General features: G+C 38.1%; 5 protein-coding genes across 7 annotated transcripts; 4 read left to right on the top strand and 1 right to left on the bottom strand.

Moving 5' to 3' along the window:
- Window positions 1-205: 205 nt before the first annotated feature.
- LOC104808180 (probable CCR4-associated factor 1 homolog 7) lies at window positions 206-1,825 on the top strand. Its single transcript, XM_010533783.1, has 2 exons — window positions 206-386; window positions 685-1,825. Exon 2 carries the CDS (start codon window positions 810-812, stop codon window positions 1,632-1,634), a length of 825 nt encoding a protein of 274 aa, XP_010532085.1. The 5' UTR covers window positions 206-386; window positions 685-809; the 3' UTR covers window positions 1,635-1,825.
- A 374-nt stretch (window positions 1,826-2,199) lies between these two features.
- On the top strand, window positions 2,200-3,853 carry LOC104808179 (40S ribosomal protein S12-1-like). Of its 2 annotated transcripts, none has more exons than XM_010533782.1 (5): window positions 2,200-2,264; window positions 2,440-2,501; window positions 3,015-3,309; window positions 3,453-3,518; window positions 3,613-3,853. In XM_010533782.1, exons 2-5 carry the CDS (start codon window positions 2,494-2,496, stop codon window positions 3,670-3,672), a joined length of 429 nt encoding a protein of 142 aa, XP_010532084.1. In that variant the 5' UTR covers window positions 2,200-2,264; window positions 2,440-2,493; the 3' UTR covers window positions 3,673-3,853. The 2 variants fall into 2 exon arrangements, with proteins under 2 accessions (XP_010532084.1, XP_019057490.1); XM_019201945.1 differs by having other exon boundaries at window positions 2,262-2,343.
- Window positions 3,854-11,121: 7,268 nt separating this feature from the next.
- Window positions 11,122-12,709, top strand: LOC104808177 (probable WRKY transcription factor 40). Its single transcript, XM_010533779.1, has 4 exons — window positions 11,122-11,323; window positions 11,462-11,818; window positions 11,993-12,109; window positions 12,208-12,709. Exons 1-4 carry the CDS (start codon window positions 11,240-11,242, stop codon window positions 12,562-12,564), a joined length of 915 nt encoding a protein of 304 aa, XP_010532081.1. The 5' UTR covers window positions 11,122-11,239; the 3' UTR covers window positions 12,565-12,709.
- LOC104808178 (probable GMP synthase [glutamine-hydrolyzing]) lies at window positions 12,637-16,174 on the bottom strand. 2 transcript variants are annotated; one of them, XM_010533780.1, is made up of 6 exons: window positions 15,320-16,174; window positions 14,143-14,382; window positions 13,906-13,963; window positions 13,705-13,788; window positions 13,299-13,440; window positions 12,637-13,194 (listed from the first exon to the last, which is right to left on the bottom strand). In XM_010533780.1, exons 1-6 carry the CDS (start codon window positions 15,804-15,806, stop codon window positions 12,892-12,894), a joined length of 1,314 nt encoding a protein of 437 aa, XP_010532082.1. In that variant the 5' UTR covers window positions 15,807-16,174; the 3' UTR covers window positions 12,637-12,891. The 2 variants fall into 2 exon arrangements, with proteins under 2 accessions (XP_010532082.1, XP_010532083.1); XM_010533781.1 differs by lacking the exon at window positions 14,143-14,382 and having other exon boundaries at window positions 15,320-16,171.
- A 1,055-nt stretch (window positions 16,175-17,229) lies between these two features.
- LOC104808176 lies at window positions 17,230-18,550 on the top strand. Its single transcript, XM_010533777.2, has 2 exons — window positions 17,230-17,462; window positions 18,205-18,550. Exons 1-2 carry the CDS (start codon window positions 17,300-17,302, stop codon window positions 18,300-18,302), a joined length of 261 nt encoding a protein of 86 aa, XP_010532079.1. The 5' UTR covers window positions 17,230-17,299; the 3' UTR covers window positions 18,303-18,550.
- Window positions 18,551-22,089: the final 3,539 nt, after the last annotated feature.

Raw genomic sequence — 22,089 nt, 5'->3', positions numbered from 1 at the left:
TGGTTGGTCTTCAGCGGCTTTTGTCCATGTATCAATTTAAATTAAATTGTATGGCTTGTAAAGAGGATTTGGTATGTCCGTGTAATTAATTTTATTTGGTAGTATATTCATATTTATAAATTTTGGTTGTAACTTTGATATTTAAATTACACCCTAAAATAATAATTACAGAGAAGAGGGCGGAAAGAGGAAAACAAAACAGATTCAACCAAGAAATATTCAAAAACATTTTGTTCAAAAAAATGGGCGAAAGAAATGTGAATTGTGAACCGTTTTTCGAGAAAACTCTTCTTCCCTTGAATAAACCACCACACCCTCGGAAAACCCTAGCCACGAGAGTCGCCTCATTCTCCAGAATTTTCCATCTCCTTTAATCTGCTTCCCAGGTTTGCACGACCGCCATGAACGCCTTCCTCTCTCTCTCTCTCTCTCTCTCTCTCTCTCTCTCTCTCTCTGTCTCTGTTTCTCTATATATCTTTCTCTCTCTCTCTGTATTTATATGTATGTGATTCCTGATGTCTTGTTGATTCTTCACATTTGTGTGTGCCTGAGTGCGTGAATACGCGGGATCTGATCTGTTTATGATAGGTTCCATCGAATCGAGACTGAATTTAGTGATTCCTGGGCGACTTAATTCTGTTTTGGTGAATTCGGTATTACTTATTGGTGTTGTATTCATCGCAGATATGCATAAGTGGGATTGGATCTTGTGTTAGATCCGTTCTAGGGTTTCGATTTCTTCCGTCTCCATCGCCATCCAGATTCTTCTGAATTTCGTTGCCGAACCTTTTCGACCGTCGACAGGAGATATGTCGCTGTTTCTGAAGGACGACTCGATCCAGATTCGCGAGGTCTGGAACGATAACCTGGAGGAGGAGTTTGCTCTGATCCGGAAAATCGTAGAAGATTTCCCGTACGTCGCTATGGACACCGAGTTCCCGGGAATAGTTTGCAAACCTGTCGGGACCTTCAAGACGAGCAATGATTACAACTACAAGACCTTGAAGACGAACGTGGACATGTTGAAGCTGATTCAGCTCGGACTTACCTTCTCCGACGAGAAAGGCAACCTCCCCACGTGTGGAACCGACAAGTACTGCATCTGGCAGTTCAATTTCCGGGAATTCGATCTAACCTCTGACATCTTCGCCCGCGATTCCATCGAGCTTCTCCATCAATCGGGCATCGATTTCGCCAAGAACAAGGACAATGGTATAGACTCCAGGAGATACGCAGAGCTCCTGATGTCATCGGGAATCGTGCTCAACGAGAACGTTCACTGGGTGACATTCCACAGCGGATACGATTTCGGGTACTTGCTGAAGCTCCTGACATGCCAGAATCTGCCAGAGAAAGCATCAGGGTTCTTTGAGCTGATCAAGATATATTTCCCGATGGTTTACGACATCAAACACCTGATGAAGTTCTGCAACAGCCTTCACGGCGGTCTGAACAAGCTGGCCGAGCTTCTTGAGGTTGAACGTGTCGGAATCTGTCATCAAGCGGGTTCGGACAGTTTGCTCACATCGTGTACTTTCTGGAAGCTGAAGGAGAATTTCTTCAGTGGCTCAATGGAGAAGTATTCTGGGGTTTTGTATGGGTTAGGGGTTGAGAATGGACAGGTCGCTCGCTGAAATCAAATTACAAAAGATTAAAGAGAATGGATCTTTCTTTAGAGAAGGAATGGGAGACCAAATATATAATCTCTCTGTTTATATATTTGTTTCTTTTTGTTCGTGCCTTGCAATTTGTATTCTGAATAGAAATTGCCATTGGCTCTGTATATTACTTTATCAGTTATGTCTCAAAAGGGTTTTACGTCGCATATTAGCTCTTTCATTAGCTTAGCCTTTTGTGATTGTGATGATTAGACCATAAAATTTACTCTGGATGGGAAATCTAGGACAGTAAAACGACGACGTTTCAAATGCTCAACTTAATGGGCCTGTGTTATTAAAATAAATACACTGTGAGCCCATTTAGGGTGTGCAGGGTCCCAAATAGACTCAGGTAACCAATCCATGGACTAATCCTAACCCTAAACCCTAGCCAGATCATTATAAATTCATAGTTGGGTTGCAATAATCCAAGAATTCAGGCCCAAACATACCTAAGCAAGATCAGAGTTGGGCTGCAATAACCCACGAGTTCAGGCCCAAACAGACATTGTGCTAGGGTTTTAGCTCCCCCCCCCCCATATATTGTTAGTAGCTTCGTCTCTGAGCCCTTCTTTCTTCTTACCTGCAGCCCCCGAAGCCTCCGAGGTCTGCCTTCTCATGCTACTTTCTTCTCGGTTTCTCATTGTCTTTTCGCAATATCGTGGCTTTCGTTCGATTTCGATCTGTGTGTTTCTTTTATTGATTGTTTAACTTTGTTGTCTGGGTGATTTTGATCTGGAAGCATCTCATCTTCGTGTGTCTGATTTTTCTTTTTTGGCAGAGAGAAAAGTGTTCGTTTTCTGGTTGGTCTTCAGCGGCTTTTCAAAGAGAAAATATGTCTGGGTAAGTGCCTTTCGCCTCATACCTCTCTGTGGCATTGCTACGCTTGTTAGTCTGCTTATTCCGCCGTCGATGATGATCTGATTTTTAGGGTTTCTTTCTTCGATTGCGTAACACGTTTTTGCTGTTCTATCTGTGCGCGTAGAGTTTTCTTGCTTTGTCATGTTGTTCACTGAATTGATATGTTTGATTCATTGTTTGACCTTTCAAGAATTAGGTAATTCAACCTTTGGATAAAAAATGTAGGATTCATCTTCAGAAATTTTGCATATGGTCCCACCCTTAATTCTTCTTTGATGTTTAATCTCTTAATTTATTCGGGGAATGCCAATTCTGTTCTTTCACTTTGTTGTTTTCGTACGACTACTGCGGCGGTCATACTACGTTCTTATTGGTACTGTATAACTCCAGAATGCTCATATACCAACAATAGACTATAATATGATGGTATGGATGTATATTGTTGAATGTTTATTTATTTTGTGTTGGTCTGAGTTGTGTAATTTGCTTGTGCAGCGATGAAGCTGCTCCCGCTGTTCCCCCAGCTGCCGAGGCAGCAGCTATTCCGGAGGACATGGACCTGATGACTGCATTGGAGCTGACCCTTAGGAAGGCTCGTGCCCACGGTGGTCTGACCCGCGGTCTTCATGAATGCGCTAAGCTCATAGAGAAGCGTGTTGCTCAGCTCTGTGTCCTAGCCGAGAGCTGTGACCAGCCTGACTATGTCAAGCTCGTCAAAGCCCTTTGTGCTGACCACAACATTAACTTGCTTACCGTTCCTGATGCCAAGACCCTTGGCGAATGGGCCGGTGTATGTCCTTTCTTTTCCTTTTTATGTAGAGATTTTCTGTTCGGTCGTGTTCTTGCCCTCGTCACTCCCATTCCCTTTTATCTGTGTGTAACCAAAACATGAAACTCAACATGATTAATGGGTTTTCTAATCTGTTTCTGCAGCTTTGCAAGATTGATTCCGAGGGCAAAGCCAGGAAAGTTGTTGGATGCTCATGCATCGTGGTGAAGGTGTGATCCCTCGCTCTTATGAACTCCTCCTTGATTCTTTCTTTTGTTTGGATTTTCTGAGTTTTTTGCCATGGCCGCCACTCTCTTCTTACAGGACTACGGCGAGGAGACAACTGCTCTCAACGTCGTGAGGAAGCACCTCGAGTCTCACTAGATAGTGGCGGAGTAGAGAATGCCTTTTCTTGTCTTGCCCCTCCTTTCCTTTCTCCTGTTTTTATTGGTTTTGATGCTTTAGTGGACTTCCCTGAGATTTATGTGGAACCAGATATTTATATTTTGGGTGTTCAAGTCTTTCCATTTAAAGCAATTCAGATATATAATTATTTTCAAAACTCCGATCAAATTGTTGGTATACGAGTGTTTAGTTTTTGGTATATGAAATTGTTGGTCTTTCAATATTAAGAGATTAAAAAAATCACGTTTTTAAAAAAACCTCGGTTAATTTATTTGTACTCCAAAACAAAATTGCAAAAATAAAAACTACTGTTTTTTGGGCCGGGAAGTGTATATGAATTTGCGTTTGGGGTTGGCAAGTGTTTGGGCCTATTTTGGGCTCATAGAAAATATTGGGCCCAAATATAATGCTAGGCGCATCGTGGTTCGTGGGTCGTTCCATCACCATCACGTATATATATATATATATTGTTAACTATTTTTCTTACAATTTTCCGCTTTTATTTTGCGTAGCCAGACTTTTATATAAAACATTCATTTTGTATAAATATGTCTCGTGAATATGTATATATTCTTACACTTCTAAATAAATTTATAATTTTTTTAATTAGGTATTTAACGGAATACGACGAGAGTTAACATAACTCATCACAATTTTGATCAGGATGGATACAAATGATATCATGTCAATATGTTTTTAATGACACAAATAGACACGTCAACATTTAAAAAAGTAAAAAATATACACACATATTCACATATTTATACACTACATGTACAAAATAGACCAGTATACACATATATGATATATATATATATATCATATATGTGTGCGTAAAAAATGTCTGTGTATACAGTGGCGGACCTATGATGAGTTTTCGAAGGAGGCAAAATAATTTAAATGTTTTAATACAGAGGGCATTTTACATTTTTATTCAAAAAAATATAAAATTTATAAAGAAATTTAAAGATTTTTAAATAAACAATGGGGGCAAAGGATCCCATTGTAATGTGTATGGGTTGGGTCCGTACATGTGTCATGTGTGTGTATATATACATAATTATATATATGTGTGTGTGTGTGTAAGTATGTGTATGTGCCTTTGTCTTTATGCGTATATATGTATATATGTATTGTGGCATATGCATATATGTGTATAAAATATATATATAAGCATATATACACATATATATGTATATATTAATGTACACAAGTTGACGCCATGAATCTTATTATTATTATTATTATTATTATTAGTACTAATATTATTATTATTATTATTATTATTATTACATCTATCCAATACAGAGATTAGGAGAAAGTCATGTTGTCTTATGGAACAATTCCCACAATTCCGCAATTCCTATACCGAACTTCCAATTATTAATATTTTTATTAGATTTGAACTTGCGATAAAAAAGTAATATGTATGTTTTTTCATTGTTGTAAATACACTGTATATATATATATATATATATACATAATACATGTAGTATGTCTGCACTGAATGTTGGTTAGCATTTTTTAGCAATATATTCTACATCATTTTTCCGTTAAAACGGTTTTTTATTCAATTTAAAATAAATATTTTCATAATAAGATTTCACGAAAAATGTAGATAATAAAAAAAAATGGAGAATTCAGACAAAACGTGACGTAAGCTGTCTTGCATATTGGTTCTCTTAAAAGACAGGCATTTCGTCAGCAGCATGATTCGTTTTAATTGAATTCAAAGAATTCGTTTGAGTAGACCGTACCATCAATAAATAAAAAGAGACCGAATCCGTAATTAAAAAAAATTTAAAAAGAAAAGAAAACGACAAAAATCGTGAAGCCACATCGCACCATCGGAATATTCAAATATAATAATATAAGATGGAGAAAACGTGGATTCACGAATCCTCACTGTTCCAACGTCCGCTGCTGTAATATCCGAATAGTATGCTTATAAGTATTTTTTTTATTAATTAAGATCCCGATTGGCTGTACCGTTATATTTGTGGTTGCCATTTAAAAATAAATGATTGCTTATAGTTACGATTTCAGTTGCAAAAACGATATTTTGAAATTTTTTTAACCTTCTCATTTACGAGTGGAATCGGTGTAATCAGTGGGACCCCCAAATGTTTACTAAATTAGAAGAATTGATGCATTGGATTGATATATATATATATATGCTTCTATGTATGGTACGGTACGGTGTTATCTTCATTTGATTTTCTAAAAGTTCTAATGAAATACGAGATAAAATATGGATACACATAACATAAGAATGTTTTCCGCTCAAAGAACTTTGGTGACGATTATTAAGACGATTATTATGTAGAGATTTAATATAAATTCAATTTTCTATTCACTTGTAGATTTAGAAAGAGTGAAAAGAATCACCATGTTTTTTTTTTTCTCTTTCGAAAATCTAAATATTTTTATGAGTTCAACTGCATATGTTCACATAGTAGAAACTCTATTATAAATTACATCCATATAGATTCTAATAACTAAATCATATATAAAAGATCCAATTCAATTATATGATATATATATATATATATTTTGTAAACACTGCATTTATTTCAATACTAAAAAAAACTATTTTTGTATTACAGAGAAATCGAACTTATCACGGGTAGGATTCAATAAACATATGGATCCGTACTTTTCATTTGGAGTCAAATGAAAACCTTGGATTTGATGATACGGAAAATTCGTTCATACGGGAGAAAAGTAAAAAATTCGAAATCAAATTCAAAAAAAGTAAAACGTAGCATGATATTTTGGATTAGTCATTGGTTTTCAGATACGGTCTACAATTAACTGAACTTGGACTTTAACAAACGAAAACTACACGTCAATGAAACATATGACAACTTACAAAAAAAAAAAAACTAATTTAAAATCTAGAAATTCATTTTTTTTTATTATCCGATTACATCTCATATAAAATCGAGAAAATCTATGTGAATACATCTCCAAAAGAATTTTGTTCATTTGTTTTTACTGATTGAACTAAACAATTTTGGATAACTTACAGAAATTAATGTGTTCGTCCAAGAAAAAAAAATTCTAGTTAATAATACCTATTAAATATTATGAAGAATTTTTATCATATTAGAGTTTAAGTAAATTTGAATTTTTTCTGATATTAAATTTTTTATTAAAAATAAATTATTCTTTCTATTTAAACTCGTTACTTGTTTTTTAACCTAAATTCAATAATGCTGAACTAACCCAAATAAATATATAATTAATATAGACATGTATATATATATATATATATTAAACTTCATGTTCTATTAGAATGTTGATATACATATATAAATATATAGTGATATGACAAATTATTTTAAAAACAAAACATGGGTTACAATCAATTGGCAACAAGATATATGCCGCACGAAATTATAAGTTCGTTCGATTTGCTTGCCGGAATCAAAGTTTAATAAGTTATTAATATGTTACATAAACGGACCGTTTTTATCGTGAGATTCAAACTAAATTATTCAATAATGGAAGAACAACCCCATTCGTGTAATATTTTTCAGTCATGAGGTCAACGGTCAAAGAGGTCAAGTCTTTTTTTTAATTTAATTAATATTTTCCTGCAGTGCCGAATTCGTCCACTTGGCTGCACGTCACTTCATCATCAATGACGCCACCCAAATGAATATTCAACGGTTATTCACAAAACATGCAGACTTTGATGATGACGATATAAAGGTTACAAATGTTATTGTAATTATGAGACTATCATTTAATTCTATATTGTCTTTCTCTAAGCGATGCTTTGCAAAATTGCAATATACCTCTACCGCCGTTGTCGATCTATATAGTCTTTCATCTTTATCTTAAATTTACATATTGCTATATTTATATTTAATTTGTATTTTCCTATTATTAAAATTTTATTACAAAAAAAAAACATTTTTTATATCTATTCGATCATATAAAATATTAATCTCCACTGTTTTTTCTGTAATATTTATAATGTATCAATATCATTGACTTGGTAAATAACAAACCAATCCAACAAATGATTTGATTAATTCTCTTTCTCTCTCTCTCTCTCCCACACACACACACACACATATATATATTGAAATTATGGTTTAATTGCTGAATTAGGCACAATCCTTGTTGGTTAAGCCAGAGTTCATTGCTAGGTTAATTAGGCAAAACCAAGTTCGAGTTGATTCTGTCCTACGAGCTCTTCTAATTAAATTATAAAATATCCGTACGTATAATTCTATATGAAAATCGTAACCATCTAAATTTTGGTAATAGTGCATGTACATTGGTAGACTCTAATTCTCGAGGATTGTGAAAACATAACCAGCACACCACATACACATACGACTTCCGACCTTTCTTGTACCTTAATAAACTAGAATGGTATATATACATATATATATATATATATATATTTATACGATAGGGAATTAATAAACATTATTTCCATACCAATAATTGGACTAATTAACCAACACATATCAAGTTGTAGTCCATGTTCCACGGTTAAAATCTTAAATTTAAATTTTCATTGTTTTGTTTTATGAGATAGTGATTATCAATCAATTTAGTACAAAATATCACTAAATAATTTGACATCATTGTTGAGATATATTAGATCTTGAAACAAATTACGAGATAGATAGTATATTAAACATCTTATCATATATAAAAAAAATAGATATTTAAAAATATTTGATATTATTTTTAGTTTACGTATTTATTTTGAAACTTTCATATATTTATATGTTATTTAGTTATGAATATCCTCATATTATAACATAAAATACAGTTCCAAACTTTATATATAAATAATTTCACTTGTCAATGTATGCATTGTAGTTTTCAACCAAGTTGTTCCATATCCAAGATCTAAACTTTCGTTACTTTGGTCTCATTGAGTCGTTGTCTGATATAGACAGAAGTTAAAGCTAGATTTGGTCGTGAATGCATGCATGGATCATATGGATGCTGCGACATTGAAATTGTTCGGAGAATATTATTTAGTTAAATAGTTCTGAATATTTATTTTTCAAAAGGTTGGAAAAAGAAGGATAACGTGTGGGAACAAATCAAGAGAATATGGAGTCGTCGGCTTTGTCATCTACCATAGGAAATTGTTGTAAAATATGGATATATATATATATATATATATTAATGAACGAAAAAGTCCATCTTGGTCACTGCTTAGTCAAATTAATTTGTAGATAGCTTTTTGGATATGCTAATTAATCTTTAAACCTAAGATTAAAATGGATAATCCACGAGATTTTGACCTCCTTCAACTCTAGGACAAATACAGTAGGAAATTTCTTCCTTACACACCTTTATTCAATATTAAAAAAGTAAACTTTTTTAATCTAATTAAAATATAATTATTGAAGCTATTTTTCTCTGCTCATTTCTGAAAAATAGATCCAATTCTCACAAAAAATTATAAAATCGAGATTTTTATGGGTTTTCATTGTGAAGAATAGCAGATAGTTATACTAAATAATGGAACATAACAATTAACACGTATGAAAATATCGAAAATTGAATTGATTTATAGACAACTCTGCAGAAGCAATAATAAACAAGGAAACAAATGTATGAATTGTTAAATCCAGCTTTATGAAAAATGTTATAATTACGTCTTAATGGAGCAAAAAAATATCAGATTACGTTTTTAAAATATAAAGAAGATATAAGTGATATTAATTTGCTTTTATAATAATCACCAAATACAAAATTTGTGTTTATAAAAATGAAAAGAAATCATTTTCGATTAGTTTGGAAAGATCAATAAAAAAAAATAAGAATATTCACAATTTCTATAAAAAAAATGAATACAAATTGTCTCTAAACATGTTAAGACGTGTTTATTGTATAAAATCCAAGAGAGACCAACGAAAAATTGCAGTTTTCCAACACACGTTGTTCGGTCGAACAACCCTTTACTCGAGACGAATTAAATTATTGCATAAACATTTCATAGTCTCATGTTATATCATTTATAAATATTTAATTATTCCTTGGCAATATCCGTAATTCATATAGCTTTAAAACTAACGGGAAAAAATTTACTTTCAAATATACAACACTCATGGATTCAATAAATTTTTTTTTTAAAAAAAAGAATAAGATATACAAATATAAATAATAAAACTCTGCCTTTTAAACTTTTTTTTTTTTATAATCCGGAAGTTCACCGGGTCTTTGGTCTGACTACATCTTTCAGAGGATCAGGGAAACCCAGGTGAATGCCCCTCCCACGCTTGGATTTGAATACAGGATGAAAGCATGGATTGCATATTCTTTCACCACTAGACCACCCAAACTTGGGTTCTACCTTTTAAACTTAGAAACTCAACCTCTAAGAACGCTTTGAATTTAGATACTACAATGATTCTTTCATTTCTAATGAAAACAGCATTTCCCTTAATCTTCATCCCACATCTAAAAAAAAACTCTCTCATTCGATTTCTGCCTTCCAGTCCAAATAGGTTGTCTAAACCAAAATCTTCAATTCTTCAGCCATTCTTCAACCCTGATTGTTATATATATATATATATATATATATATATATATTATGACTTCACTTTCTTAAATAAAATTCTGGAGTTTGATATTGTGTCGGAGAAATGTTTTGTTCAGCGAGAAGAAAGACACGACAGGAGGAGCTGAAAGAAGAAAAGATACGAGACGTCGGGTCAATTTGGAACTCCTCTTGCACAAGACCAACCAAACATTAATTAATTAAATAAATAGATAAATAAAATATAAAGACAAAAAAGGGTAAGTAGGAGAATTAGATTTCTATAAAATTCCTCTAACCCCAAATGTCAATTGTCCACTAGCTTCTGACACACCGTGTGTGCTTTGACTTTGACCAGAAAAAGCAACTCCATATAATAATAATAATAATAAACCACGTGCCGCACACTCTATTATACTAGTACACCCACTACCATAATCTTTCATAATTATAATCCTTAGTTCCCCACATGTCCCTCTTATATTATCCTTAATCTTAATCCTATACGTTTATTAAATTTATTGATTTTTTTTTTCGAAGATTGTTGCTTATAAAAGACAACCAGACATAAATAAAATGTATTTATTTGTTAGAATAAAATGTTTAATTATAATAACTTGTCGATTTAAATTCATTCACTGAGCCTTTTTCTTGTATTATTTTTCAATACGGGAACAGAAATGTGTAAAGTGGACCCAATTGAAGTCAGAGGGGTCAAGACACAAATGCATTATTTTATTTACATGTACAATGAAACACATGTCTTTTTGCCTTTGCCTCTTTCCACCGAGTTTCCCGTTTTCTTCTAGTTATCCCTAAAAGCCCTCTCTCTCTCTCTCTCTCTCTCTCTCTCTACATATATATATATATTCGCCAATTCTTTGCCCTTCACACAGACAACTCTCAGAAAATAAGTCTCTGAATCTACAAAGAGAGATCTGTGAACACTTCCATTAGCTTGGGAAGTCATAACAAATACATATAAACGCATATATACAATTACACGCATCGAGTTTAATACATATGGAGTACTCTTCATCTTGGGTTAATACTTCTTTGGATCTCACCATCGGCGTTAATCGTATGCGGGTTGAAGATGAACCCGCGGTATGCCTGTCTTTTTTTTTTTTTTTTTGTAATTTCCCTTCAAATCTTTGTTCAAGAATTGTATACATACGTCTATATATATATGTGTGTGTGTGTATGTAACATGTGTAGTTTATAATTAATGTTATGTGTCTGCAGACATGTCCATTGATGGAGGAACTGAACCGCGTGAGTGCGGAGAACAAGAAGCTCGCGGAAATGCTGACTCTGATGTGCGAGAACTACAACGCGTTGAAGAACCAGTTGATGGATTACGTCAACAAGAACAACGCTGTGGATAGAGAGCTGAGTCCGTCGAAGAAACGCAAATCTCCGGCGAGAGATCTCATCGACGATATCAACGGCGTTACGTCGGCTGTTTATAATGCCGGCGGAGTTTCTGACAGCAGCTCGACCGAACCAGATGGGTTGTGTAAGAAGCAGAGGGAAGAAACTGTTATCAAAGAGAAGGTCTCTAGGGTTTATTACAAGACCGAGGTTTCTGACCGTAGCCTTGTAAGCAACCCCCTCGTGTTCTTTTTACATGGGATCTCGTTGGTTTGGGCGTGTTAATCCATCAAAGTTGGCAACTTTAGCCTGAAAATTTTGATGTGTTTTTTTTTCTTTCTGGTTTTGATCGAGAAGCTGATTTGATTTCTAAATCGGATTTGTTTGTGATGGAATTTCTAGGTTGTGAAAGATGGGTACCAATGGAGGAAATATGGGCAGAAGGTCACAAGGGACAACCCATCTCCAAGAGCTTACTTCAAATGCGCCTTTGCTCCTAATTGTCCAGTGAAAAAGAAGGTACATTGCATCGCATTTTCGGAAATCTTAATTCGGAATCCAATCTTTTTAACGTTAAACCTCAAACCTGATCATGTTTTCCTCTTGGGGTTTTTCAGGTGCAGAGAAGCGTGGATGACCAATCTGTGTTGGTTGCAACCTACGAGGGTGAACATAACCATCCAATGCCCTCGCAGATGGAGCCGAACACTGGTTCGAGCCGCTGTATGTCGATCTCTTCAGCCCCGGCTGCAGCCAACAGGCCTGAATCTGCCGTAACCATCGACCAGACAGAACCCGAGAAGCTCGGTGGTAATAATGGCATGACCACAAACTCAAGAATTGATCTTCCCGGAATTCGGAAGCTCTTGGTGGAACAGATGGCTTCTTCTCTGACCAAAGATCCCAACTTTACGACAGCTCTTGCCGCGGCTGTTTCAGGGAGATTGTATCAACAGAATCTGAGGGAGAAATAGTTCTTGAGATCATATGTAGTTTCCCTTCGGTTAGTGTTTTAGATTCATGTCGTAATGATTCAGTAGATTCAGTGAAGGAAACATCCTTCTGATATTGAAATGTAGCATGTAACTGTTTCATACAAATACAGAAGATCTCCGAATACATCCGGCCTCGAGGTTCATCACTACACTCTAAGTGCATAAACTAGAACCAAAAACCGAAAACATCTGTACAACTGGTAAATACTTCACAGCAGCAAACAGATTTTCCAGAACATAACTTCTAGGAGGAAAATGCTTCTCTGAAACTTACAGGCCGTCGAATCCAGATACTCTCAGGCAATTTTAGTTTCCGGGATTGCCTTTACCCACATCATCTTTCAACCTCATGTCAGCTTCGGCCATGCAGTCTTGGAATCTGAAGCAGCTTGTGAGATGGTCATTTGTGAGGCCAGCTGCTTGCATGAATGAGTAGATGACCGTTGGACTTACACTGCGAAATCCTCTGCGAATGAGATCTTTGCTTATGAACTCTGCTTTCGAGGTCTTGACAGGAACTTGACGGTGGTACCGGAATTGGCTCTGGATAGTCTTGTTGTTGACGAAGTTCCATATATACTTTCCAAAGGATCCGTATTCAACTGTTATCTGGATGATTAAAAAAAATCACAAATGATGGGTTTAAGCCAAGGAAAACTATTACAAGAAGAAAGTTCTTCAAGACTTGGAATTGTAAGATTCTTCTTTGTTACCTTGCGCACTTGGCGTGCATTCTCAAGGATTGATCGTAATTTGAGCTCTGATAGTAGTGAACTGGCAATGGTTCCAGGCACCGTTATCTTTTTATCATTCAGTTCAGAAACAGCTAGAGGGTCGAAGTCCAGAAAAACTTCCCTGTTTTGAATACACAAAGCAATTTGAGAAGCAAGCTCTTAGAAACAAATATCTGTACAATACGATTATGTTACTATGTTGATATTATTATGTTTCTTTGTTGTGTTCCTCATCATAATTCTGGCTGGGCGACTAGAAAGTCTGTTTGTGATTATGAATCCAGCCAAATAAACTTTAAACAGAAGGGTTTCCATGATCTGGATTCTGAAACTTAAACTGAAATATACATGTAAGCATTCTACCAAGAGCTGCTAGTTTGGGTACCTGAATAATTGCCTTTTGGCAAGAATGTCAGACCATGACAGTTCGGCTAGAGCACCAGATAGGCATAGCAACTCAAAAAGTTTCCTGCACAATTTTAGGAAGGACTTCCTATGAACGAGTATATCTTGCATCTGTGTAAAGTGCATCTTTTGAATTTCAAATCATATTCGGGTAAGCAAAAAATGGGTTGAGTCTACATACTTGTCATCATGGACAGGAACTCCCCATTCTTCATCGTGGAAAGCAACATAACACGGGTCTTCACAAGAGAAAAATACATCATGGATCAGTTGGGCATTATGCACTTGAGGAAATAAATTTCTAGCCATGGGTGCCTTGAGTATAAAATGTCGTGACTATCAGCCAAAAGATAAGTTAGGAATATAAGGTTTAGGTCCTAACTCCACCACAAAAACTAGCTGAAGGTTTGACCCTTACTTATATATTGGCCCAAATCCCTCTCATTTTCCAATGTGGGACACTTATCAATACCGCTCCCTTTAGACAGCGACGTCCACGGCGCTGGGGCAAATCTGGTCGCTGGCGGCTTCTCGGTCGATGGCGGCTTCTCGATCACTGGCGGCTTCTCGGTCCATCCCCGACCGTTCCTCTCCTGATCGTTCCTCTCCCGACCGTTCCTCTCCCGACCGTCCCACAACCACCGAGTCGACCGCATGTCCGCAGGAGAACGGTCCGTCAAAGGCCCACCGGAAAGTAGAGAGTTAGGCTCTAATACCAATTAATAAGGTTTAGGTCCTAACTCCACCACAAAAACTAGCTTAAGAGTGGAGGTTTGACCCTTACTTATATATTGGCCCAAATCCCTCTCATTTTCCAATGTGGGACACTTATCAATACTCAACAACAACAACAACAACAAAAGTGGAAGGCTACTTGGGTCACAAATCTTCGACAATTGATCTATCCTTTTTCTACGGCAACCATTCAAAAGAGAGCTAAGATCAATTCTATGGCACCAATGGTAAACAAAAGAGGCACCAAAGACGTTAAGTAGTATTTAAAATACTGATTGGCTAACCCAAAAAGAAATCCTGTAGCCACACCGCAAATCCCAGTATTACCAATTTACTCAGCTACTAGCGCGACAAGGCCAAGCATTTCTTGTGCATCTAGTATACATCCTTTGAAAATTTGAGAAAAAAATGCCAAAACGGCAGAAGATTCCTTTTTTTTTCCTCACAAATATAGAAATCTGATTACGTTTTCAGAAAAGGAATGCGAATTGAGAATCGCTGACAGTAGATGTTAATGTTACTATATGTAACTGCCCAGATCATTTCTCAATGAACAAAGCTACAAAAACTGGACATTGGCGACAATGTTCCATATCCACGTTCTTGAATTCTAAATTTAACAGAGCATGCCAAAACAATTTGGCATAACCTACGTGACATCGTATCAGCATCAGCAAACACGGCAATAAATGAAAATATGCTTTACCTTCACCAAGATACCAGTTATGCATAATGTAAATTAAAGCCTCATCTATTCCCCGAGCTTACTTAGTCATGTCAAGTTCAACTGGAATTCAGCCTCTTCATCTTTGGTTCTTCCAATCAATTCATCCAGAATATGTGAAAGAAGGGAATGTTACCAGTTTTAGGCGTGATCCAGGCGCATCTTTTCTGACCATCAAAGCAGCAATCACCGCCACCGGCAACCTTCTCCTCTATCTCCTCCGCCTGTTTCCTCTTCGCCGCCGACGCGACCATTGCAGCGGCGGAGATTGACCCACCTCGCCGCACGGCCCTCTTCCCGCTCGACAAAGATCCCGCACTCATCGGCGACGACTCGCACGAAGACGACGCGTCCGACGAGTACGACGCAGTCATCGAGACATTGCTCCGCCGGAGAATCGAAGGGCTCAGCGGCGAGCATTGAGACGGAGTCGTCTTCGGAGACACCAGAGAAGTCATTTTCGCGGGTTTGGCATCTTTTGACTCGGCGGTCTCCTCCGCCGCCAGTTTCTCAGGTTTCTTCGCCGTCGGTTTCCTCTGCAACTTGTTCCCGGCAGGACCAAGGACTGATCGGATCTCCCGATCGATGGCATTTCCCGACCGGGCACGAGGAGGACCCGACATTGGCCCCAAAGCCTCCGATTTCTCGAAAATGCCTCTTGTCACACCTTCGTATCACAGCGCTGACACCGAATCACAACAAAATTACCGAGACCCAACAACCTCAGAAGCTATTTGCCGAGATTACGAGATTCGAAAACCCTAGACTGAGCGAAACAAGCAGCTGCATTAGCAAGGAAACAAAAATTCATCGCCCAAATTCTCGCTTCTCATGAAAAATCTAGTACGCCAAGTTGCACTCCATGTCATGAGAAAGCCATGGTTAAAAACAGTGACAGAAAAGGCGAGAAAATCTTGGCTCAGTGAAGAGAAATATCCTTTTGACTTCGATGGTGGGAAGAAAGAGAGGGCTTTTCTGATCGAGAACGAAAGGAATCGACGGAGAGGGTACTCAAGCAGAAGGGTTTCAACCAATCACTTCCTGACACGTCATTGTTCGTGTTTTCCGCTCTTTATTTTAATTATCTTTTATTTTAAATTTTTTTTGAGTCGGGTTGCAATTACCCGACCCGAGAAGGACGGGGATAAATTCGAGAAGGGTCTTGGTTTGGGCATTTATTAGCTGAATCAAAGTTCCATAGATCCGGGACAAAATCCGTGTCCGAACCCGACAAGCCCAATCCTATCACCAATAAATGCCATAAATTAAAATTTATTGTCTTGTTTAATGATTAATGCTTCGTAGATTAGGATAGTTTGCCGCGTCAAAAGTATGTATTTTGTCGAGAGAGAATCTTTAGAAAATTGTATACTCTTAAATTGGCTGCATAGTCGCTTCAAATTAAAAAAAAAAAAATAATAATCAAGTTGCTATAATACACTAAAAGACACTGGATAACAAAATAGAAAAATGTAATTAATGAGGTGGTTAGATAAGTTTGTATGGTTGTTGACTTCATTAGGAAGGAATGTTGAGCCTAACGCTAGGGTTTGGTTTTATTTAGTTTTTGTCTATTGCTAATTTTAGATTTTATGTTTTGTTTTTTAATTTATTATTTCTCTATTTTTCAACTAATGTTGTTCATGTAAAAAAAAAAAAGGGATAATGGTAGATAAAATGGTGCCAAGGTTGTGAGAATCTCATCTTAAATTTGATGTGACATATGATCTTCCCGAAATTTAAATACACACGACAAACAAATAACGTCTAAAACATAATTAATTAAGTGAAAGGTGCATTGTTAGATTTCAACTTTATACGGTTCGAGTATTCTGCTATCTATTCCCCCGAGGAGGGGAATGGGAAGTGCATGCAAATTCGAACATGAAAAGGAGCTAAAACATAAAATCGAAATAGTTGTGACGCCAAAATGTAATATCTAAAAAGTTTGGGTTCTTGGGCTTGTACTGTTTATAACGGGCCTGTACAGGGCCCAGATAGAAAGGTCTCTAAAACCTCAAACGGTCTTTCTTTTCGTGGAGTTTATCGATATTTCCTGATAAACCCTAGGAAGGAAATCTGATTCCTGATCCCGTGGAATTGAAGGAAGATCGAGATGGGAAACGAGGCGAAGAGCAGCGGAGCTGCTAATAACGGTGGGGGAGGATTTAGGGCAAAGATGGAGCATGCCCTATACAGCGGAGACAAGAAGCACGTCATGGCTGGGATCGGGATCATCACCATCGTCTTCGGAGTCCCTTGGTATCTGATGAATCGAGGTGGGTTTTTCGAGTTTTCTGGATTTTCCTCGGATTGTATAGTTTTCTGGTTGGTGGTTCGATCAGGTGTTGTTTTCCTGTTTGGTCTAGGCGAAAATGAAAGAGAAAGATAAGTTAGTTTCGAGGTTTAGGATTAGGAAGACATGAAAAGGTGACGTCGAGTTCTTATCTGTGATTTCCGAGCGATCACAAGGGCATTTTGGTGAGAGGAGGTGATGGATGGTGATACGACTGCTAAAATTGGTCCATTAAAAAGAAGTTGGCGATTTGATGGATGGAATGGAAAATCGGGATTTGATCGAATATATGAGAATTTCCTAGCCTGTTGATCACTTTTGAGAGATTAGTTTCGGCAAGCTCTAATGATTGGAAGATTTTGACATGTTTTGAGTTCGAACCAGTGATTCTCCAAATTCTTGGATGAAAGGTGAACCTCAGATTTCTGAAGCTGTTATGACTTTACCTATCATATGTTCTTGTTCGTGTTTCTATATGTTTTCCATCTCATGAGCGTTTTAAGATCAGCGAGATACTTCCCTGTGTTCTGGATTGTGGTTTCCCCTTCAGTTCTCATCCTCATGGTTCAAGTTGCTTGAATACGAGATTATAATCCACTGTATTTTTATTTGATCATAACCCATCATCTTATAACTGTGTTGATTATCTAACTTTGTTATGTTGCAAGAATTATTTCTGTTGACGTTTATTTGAGCCAAGGACTGGAATTTATGGTCTGTTTCAGGCTCAAAGCATCAGTCTCACCAGGACTACTTGGAAAAGGCCGATAAGGCACGTAAAGCACGGCTTTCTTCCTCTGGCTCGTCGTCTCCGGACAAGTAGAATTTCAGCCTTTTCTCGTGCAACGGTCGAAACCCTTTTCGTGGAATCTAGTCACATACAAGCCGAGAACCATTCTGCAGTGTTTTTTTGTTCTCAAGACCGTAGAACTCATAGTCGGAGGCAGTATCGTCAAGACACGTTTTGTTTTTTCGTTTTGGCTACATATCGAATAAATAACAAGATCTCAATGCATTTTCTTCCTCCGTCCTGAATTTACTCTTTAATAAACTTTGGAATCTTACAGTTACTATGGAAGAACTGCAACAAGTCGGAGCTTCATTCCGTGTATTCTTCTGTTTTCTCAGAAATAACATTTCATCTATGAAGGAGACTGAACAATAAGCAAAGAAGATTACAGCGTCATCATCATCTTCTTCATAGGGGCACGAGTCTTCTGTACTTGAAGAACCAGACTTATGCCGAAAATATAACAAGGCCGGATACCCCCGGCCACAACCCCGAAAAGGGCTACTACAAACGTCGCAGTAGTCAGCAGCAGCTCAAATTGGATCAGTTGTTTCCGGACATTATCCTGCAAACCCGACGTTTCTATCGTCAAACGGGAATGACCCGCATTCACTAACCGATTTTTTTTTTTTAACCACGACTCTTAATTCCTCTGAAAAATGTGGTAGAATCTTGAGCAGTAAATATCATATTTTGGAATCAGAGACACACGTCGTCGATTGGCGGGGGCAAAAAAGAACAAAAAAACCAAACTTTTTGGAATCTGATAATTGAATGATTGGGATTTGGACGGAGATCAGGTGTCGGATTAGAGATGACGAGACTTTGCTTTATTGCGGTATTAAATTTGATTTTTAATACATTTATTCTTTCTTTTTTTCCCATGTGGAGAGTTTCTACAAATTAATATTTCAACCCTTAGTAGAGCATTTGAGAAGGTTGACGAAATTAAATGATTTTAAATATTGGGCGAGAATATTCCGTGTATATCATGTATAATACGAGATATGGGTTGTTACCTTGTTGATAGGATCTGATAGAATTTCATCCCTTGTACAGCTAGGTTTAGTTACGTCTCTTTGTGCATATAAGCCTTGGTGGCCATGAATAACACAACAAGCATTCGCAGTACCGATTTCCTGTTCTTTGTTCTTGCTGCGATTGCCGTCGTGACATGGTATCAGAGCCCGACGACTCTTGATCTTCCTCTTTTCACTCTTCTTCTTCTCCTTCGATGTCTTCTTCTCAAACTATCGTTTCTGATTCTTCTCAACCTACACCCACTGATCCGACAATGCCGACGAACCCGACCATATTTTCTACCGATGTACCACGGAGAACTATTTCTCCATATGACCTTAGTCCCAGCGACAATCCGGGACCGCTCTTACGTGGTCCCAACTACGAGGAGTGGTCTATTAATATTCGACATGCTCTGCGTTCCCGCAAGAAATTTGGGTTCGTAGACGGCAAGATTCCGACTCCAGCCCCAGATTCCGTCGATTTTGATGACTGGGAAACGAACAACTCTCTTATCGTTTCCTGGATCAAAAACACCTTGGAACCTACGCTACGTTCGGATGTAGTTCATCGGGAATTTGCTAAGGATTTGTGGGATTATCTTAAGCGCCGGTTTGGTATGACAAGTGCCCCGCGTCTTCTTCGTGTTCGGAGCGACCTAGCAAATTGCCGACAAAAGGGTATGACTGTGGAGTCCTATTTCGGGAAAATCACTAAGCTGTGGGACGATCTGGCTACACTCCGATCTTTGAAGACTTGCCATTGCGGTCTGTGCGTGTGCAACATTGCCGAGGAATTCGAGAAACAGAGGCAAGAAGATCGTTTGTATGAATTTCTCTTGGGTCTTGACGATGAAAAATTTGGCGTCGTTCGTTCGAACTTGCTGTCCCGGCAACCTCTTCCGACAGTCGAAGAGGCATATATGGTCGTTACTCAAGACGAAGCCTCCAAAGCGTCTGTCGTTTCCTCGATTCCTCCCTCTGATATCGCGGCGTTTGCTGTCTCCATTGCCCCGAAACCTCGTGATTTGCCTTCTGGAAAGGACAAATCCGTCGTCTGCTCCAACTGTGGTCGTTCCGGTCATGCAGTTGACAGCTGCTTTCAGATTCTGGGTTATCCGGAATGGTGGGGCGATCGTCCTCGTGGTCGTTCGGGCAGAGGAGGTCGCGGTGCTCCTAATCGAGGAAAAGGCTCTGTTCGGGTTAATTCCGTTCAGACCCCTGTTTCTTCGTCACCGAGTATTCTCGGTGCGTCACCGGAGCCTGTGGCATTACCCTCTGATGCGTCTCCCCTCCCTGGACTGAATGCAGAGCAGTGGAAGACCCTTGTTTCTCTAGTTAACGCCGGCAAAATTGGCGCGACAACTACGTCTTCGGGTATGTCTTCTTCTGTTCCTTGGATCCTAGATACCGGTGCCTCTCGTCACATGACAGGTTGTTTCTCCGTGTTGCAAGACTCCGTCTGTGTGTCACCGTGCCGCATTACTCTACCTGACGGTCGTTGTTCAGTTGCTGTTCAGTCCGGATCTGTTCAGCTCTCTCCACGACTTGTTCTGTCGGATGTTCTTTTTGTTGACGGCCTTCAGGTCAATCTCATCTCGGTGTCACAGTTACTTGCCGATTGTGATTGCACTGTTCAATTCGTTAATTGTTTTTGTTCCATTCAGGACCGGGTTTCGAAGATGCTGATTGGAGCGGGTGAGCTACGGGACGGGCTCTACTACTTTCGAGGGTTTGAACACGCTTTAGCTGTTCGTTCTCATAACACAGTTTCGTTTGACGTGTGGCATCGTCGTTTGGGACATCCTTCGAAAGCGGTCATTGAGCAGATTTCTGGGATTGAGTTTTATCGACCTTTTGGGTCTTCTTTTGTTGATTGTGATGTTTGTTTTCGTTCCAAACAAACACGAGATTCTTTTCATTCCAGTTCTAATAAAACTACCGAGATTTTTCAATTGATACATTGCGATTTGTGGGGACCGTACCGTACGCCGTCTTTAGTGGCGCTCGCTATTTTTTGACGATTGTTGATGACTTTTCGAGAGGAGTGTGGTTGTACCTGTTGTCGGACAAAAGCCAAGTATCTGATTTTCTTATTACGTTTCTTGCCATGGTGGAGCGCCAGTTTCACAAGAAAGTCTTGACCGTGCGCACCGATAATGGTTCAGAATTCATGTGTCTTGGTGGTGTTTTTCGAACTCATGGGATTATTCACGAAACATCTTGTGTTCATACACCTCAGCAAAATGGTCGGGCCGAAAGGAAACATAGGCATATTCTCAACGTTGCACGAGCCTTGATGTTTCAGGCAGGTTTTCCTATTGAGTTCTGGGGTGATTGTGTTCTCACTGCTGGTCATCTCATCAATAGGACTCCCACAAAGTTACTGTCTGGGCGTTCTCCTTTCGACGTTCTTTATGGGAAATCTCCTGCTTATCATCATCTTCGGACAGTAGGGTGCCTCTGTTACTCTCACAACAAGGATACTCACGGGGATAAGTTCGCATCTCGCAATGTTCGGTGCGTGTTTGTTGGGTATCCGGCGGGCAAGAAAGGCTGGCGCCTCTACGACCTCGATACACAATCGGAGCTAACTGAATTGAACACTTTATTTTGTTTAGCAATGCATGTTCCCCCAAACGAAACCCTAATGTTCTATTACACTTTATGTTACACATTGGTCTAGGGTAGAACTTATCATTTTCCTAGATGCTCTTCTTATAACAAATACGTCATAATAGACCATGTACACAACTTTGAACCATCGAAATTTAATTTTGACCACAGGTTGACCGCGTTGA

The sequence above is a fragment of the Tarenaya hassleriana genome, unplaced genomic scaffold, assembly GCF_000463585.1.
Source record: "Tarenaya hassleriana unplaced genomic scaffold, ASM46358v1 Cleome14, whole genome shotgun sequence".
NCBI lineage: Eukaryota > Viridiplantae > Streptophyta > Magnoliopsida > Brassicales > Cleomaceae > Tarenaya > Tarenaya hassleriana.
This window is presented reverse-complemented; position numbering and strand designations above follow the sequence as displayed.

Excerpts from the sequence above, each read along its gene's own strand:
- LOC104808180 (XM_010533783.1), top strand. The coding sequence starts at position 810 with ATGTCGCTGTTTCTGAAGGACGACTCGATCCAGATTCGCGAGGTCTGG.
- LOC104808179 (XM_010533782.1), top strand. Across the intron at positions 3,310-3,452 it reads CCCTTGGCGAATGGGCCGGT|CTTTGCAAGATTGATTCCGA; the intron begins GTATGTCCTTTC and ends CTGTTTCTGCAG. Across the intron at positions 3,519-3,612 it reads GCTCATGCATCGTGGTGAAG|GACTACGGCGAGGAGACAAC; the intron begins GTGTGATCCCTC and ends CTCTTCTTACAG.
- LOC104808177 (XM_010533779.1), top strand. The coding sequence starts at position 11,240 with ATGGAGTACTCTTCATCTTGGGTTAATACTTCTTTGGATCTCACCATC. Across the intron at positions 11,324-11,461 it reads GGGTTGAAGATGAACCCGCG|ACATGTCCATTGATGGAGGA; the intron begins GTATGCCTGTCT and ends ATGTGTCTGCAG. Across the intron at positions 11,819-11,992 it reads AGGTTTCTGACCGTAGCCTT|GTTGTGAAAGATGGGTACCA; the intron begins GTAAGCAACCCC and ends TGGAATTTCTAG.
- LOC104808178 (XM_010533780.1), bottom strand. The coding sequence starts at position 15,806 with ATGTCGGGTCCTCCTCGTGCCCGGTCGGGAAATGCCATCGATCGGGAG. Across the intron at positions 14,383-15,319 it reads CTGGATCACGCCTAAAACTG|ACATGCGGTCGACTCGGTGG; the intron begins GTAACATTCCCT and ends GTTCTCCTGCGG. Across the intron at positions 13,441-13,704 it reads GCCAAAAGGCAATTATTCAG|GGAAGTTTTTCTGGACTTCG; the intron begins GTACCCAAACTA and ends TATTCAAAACAG.
- LOC104808176 (XM_010533777.2), top strand. The coding sequence starts at position 17,300 with ATGGGAAACGAGGCGAAGAGCAGCGGAGCTGCTAATAACGGTGGGGGA. Across the intron at positions 17,463-18,204 it reads TTGGTATCTGATGAATCGAG|GCTCAAAGCATCAGTCTCAC; the intron begins GTGGGTTTTTCG and ends GGTCTGTTTCAG.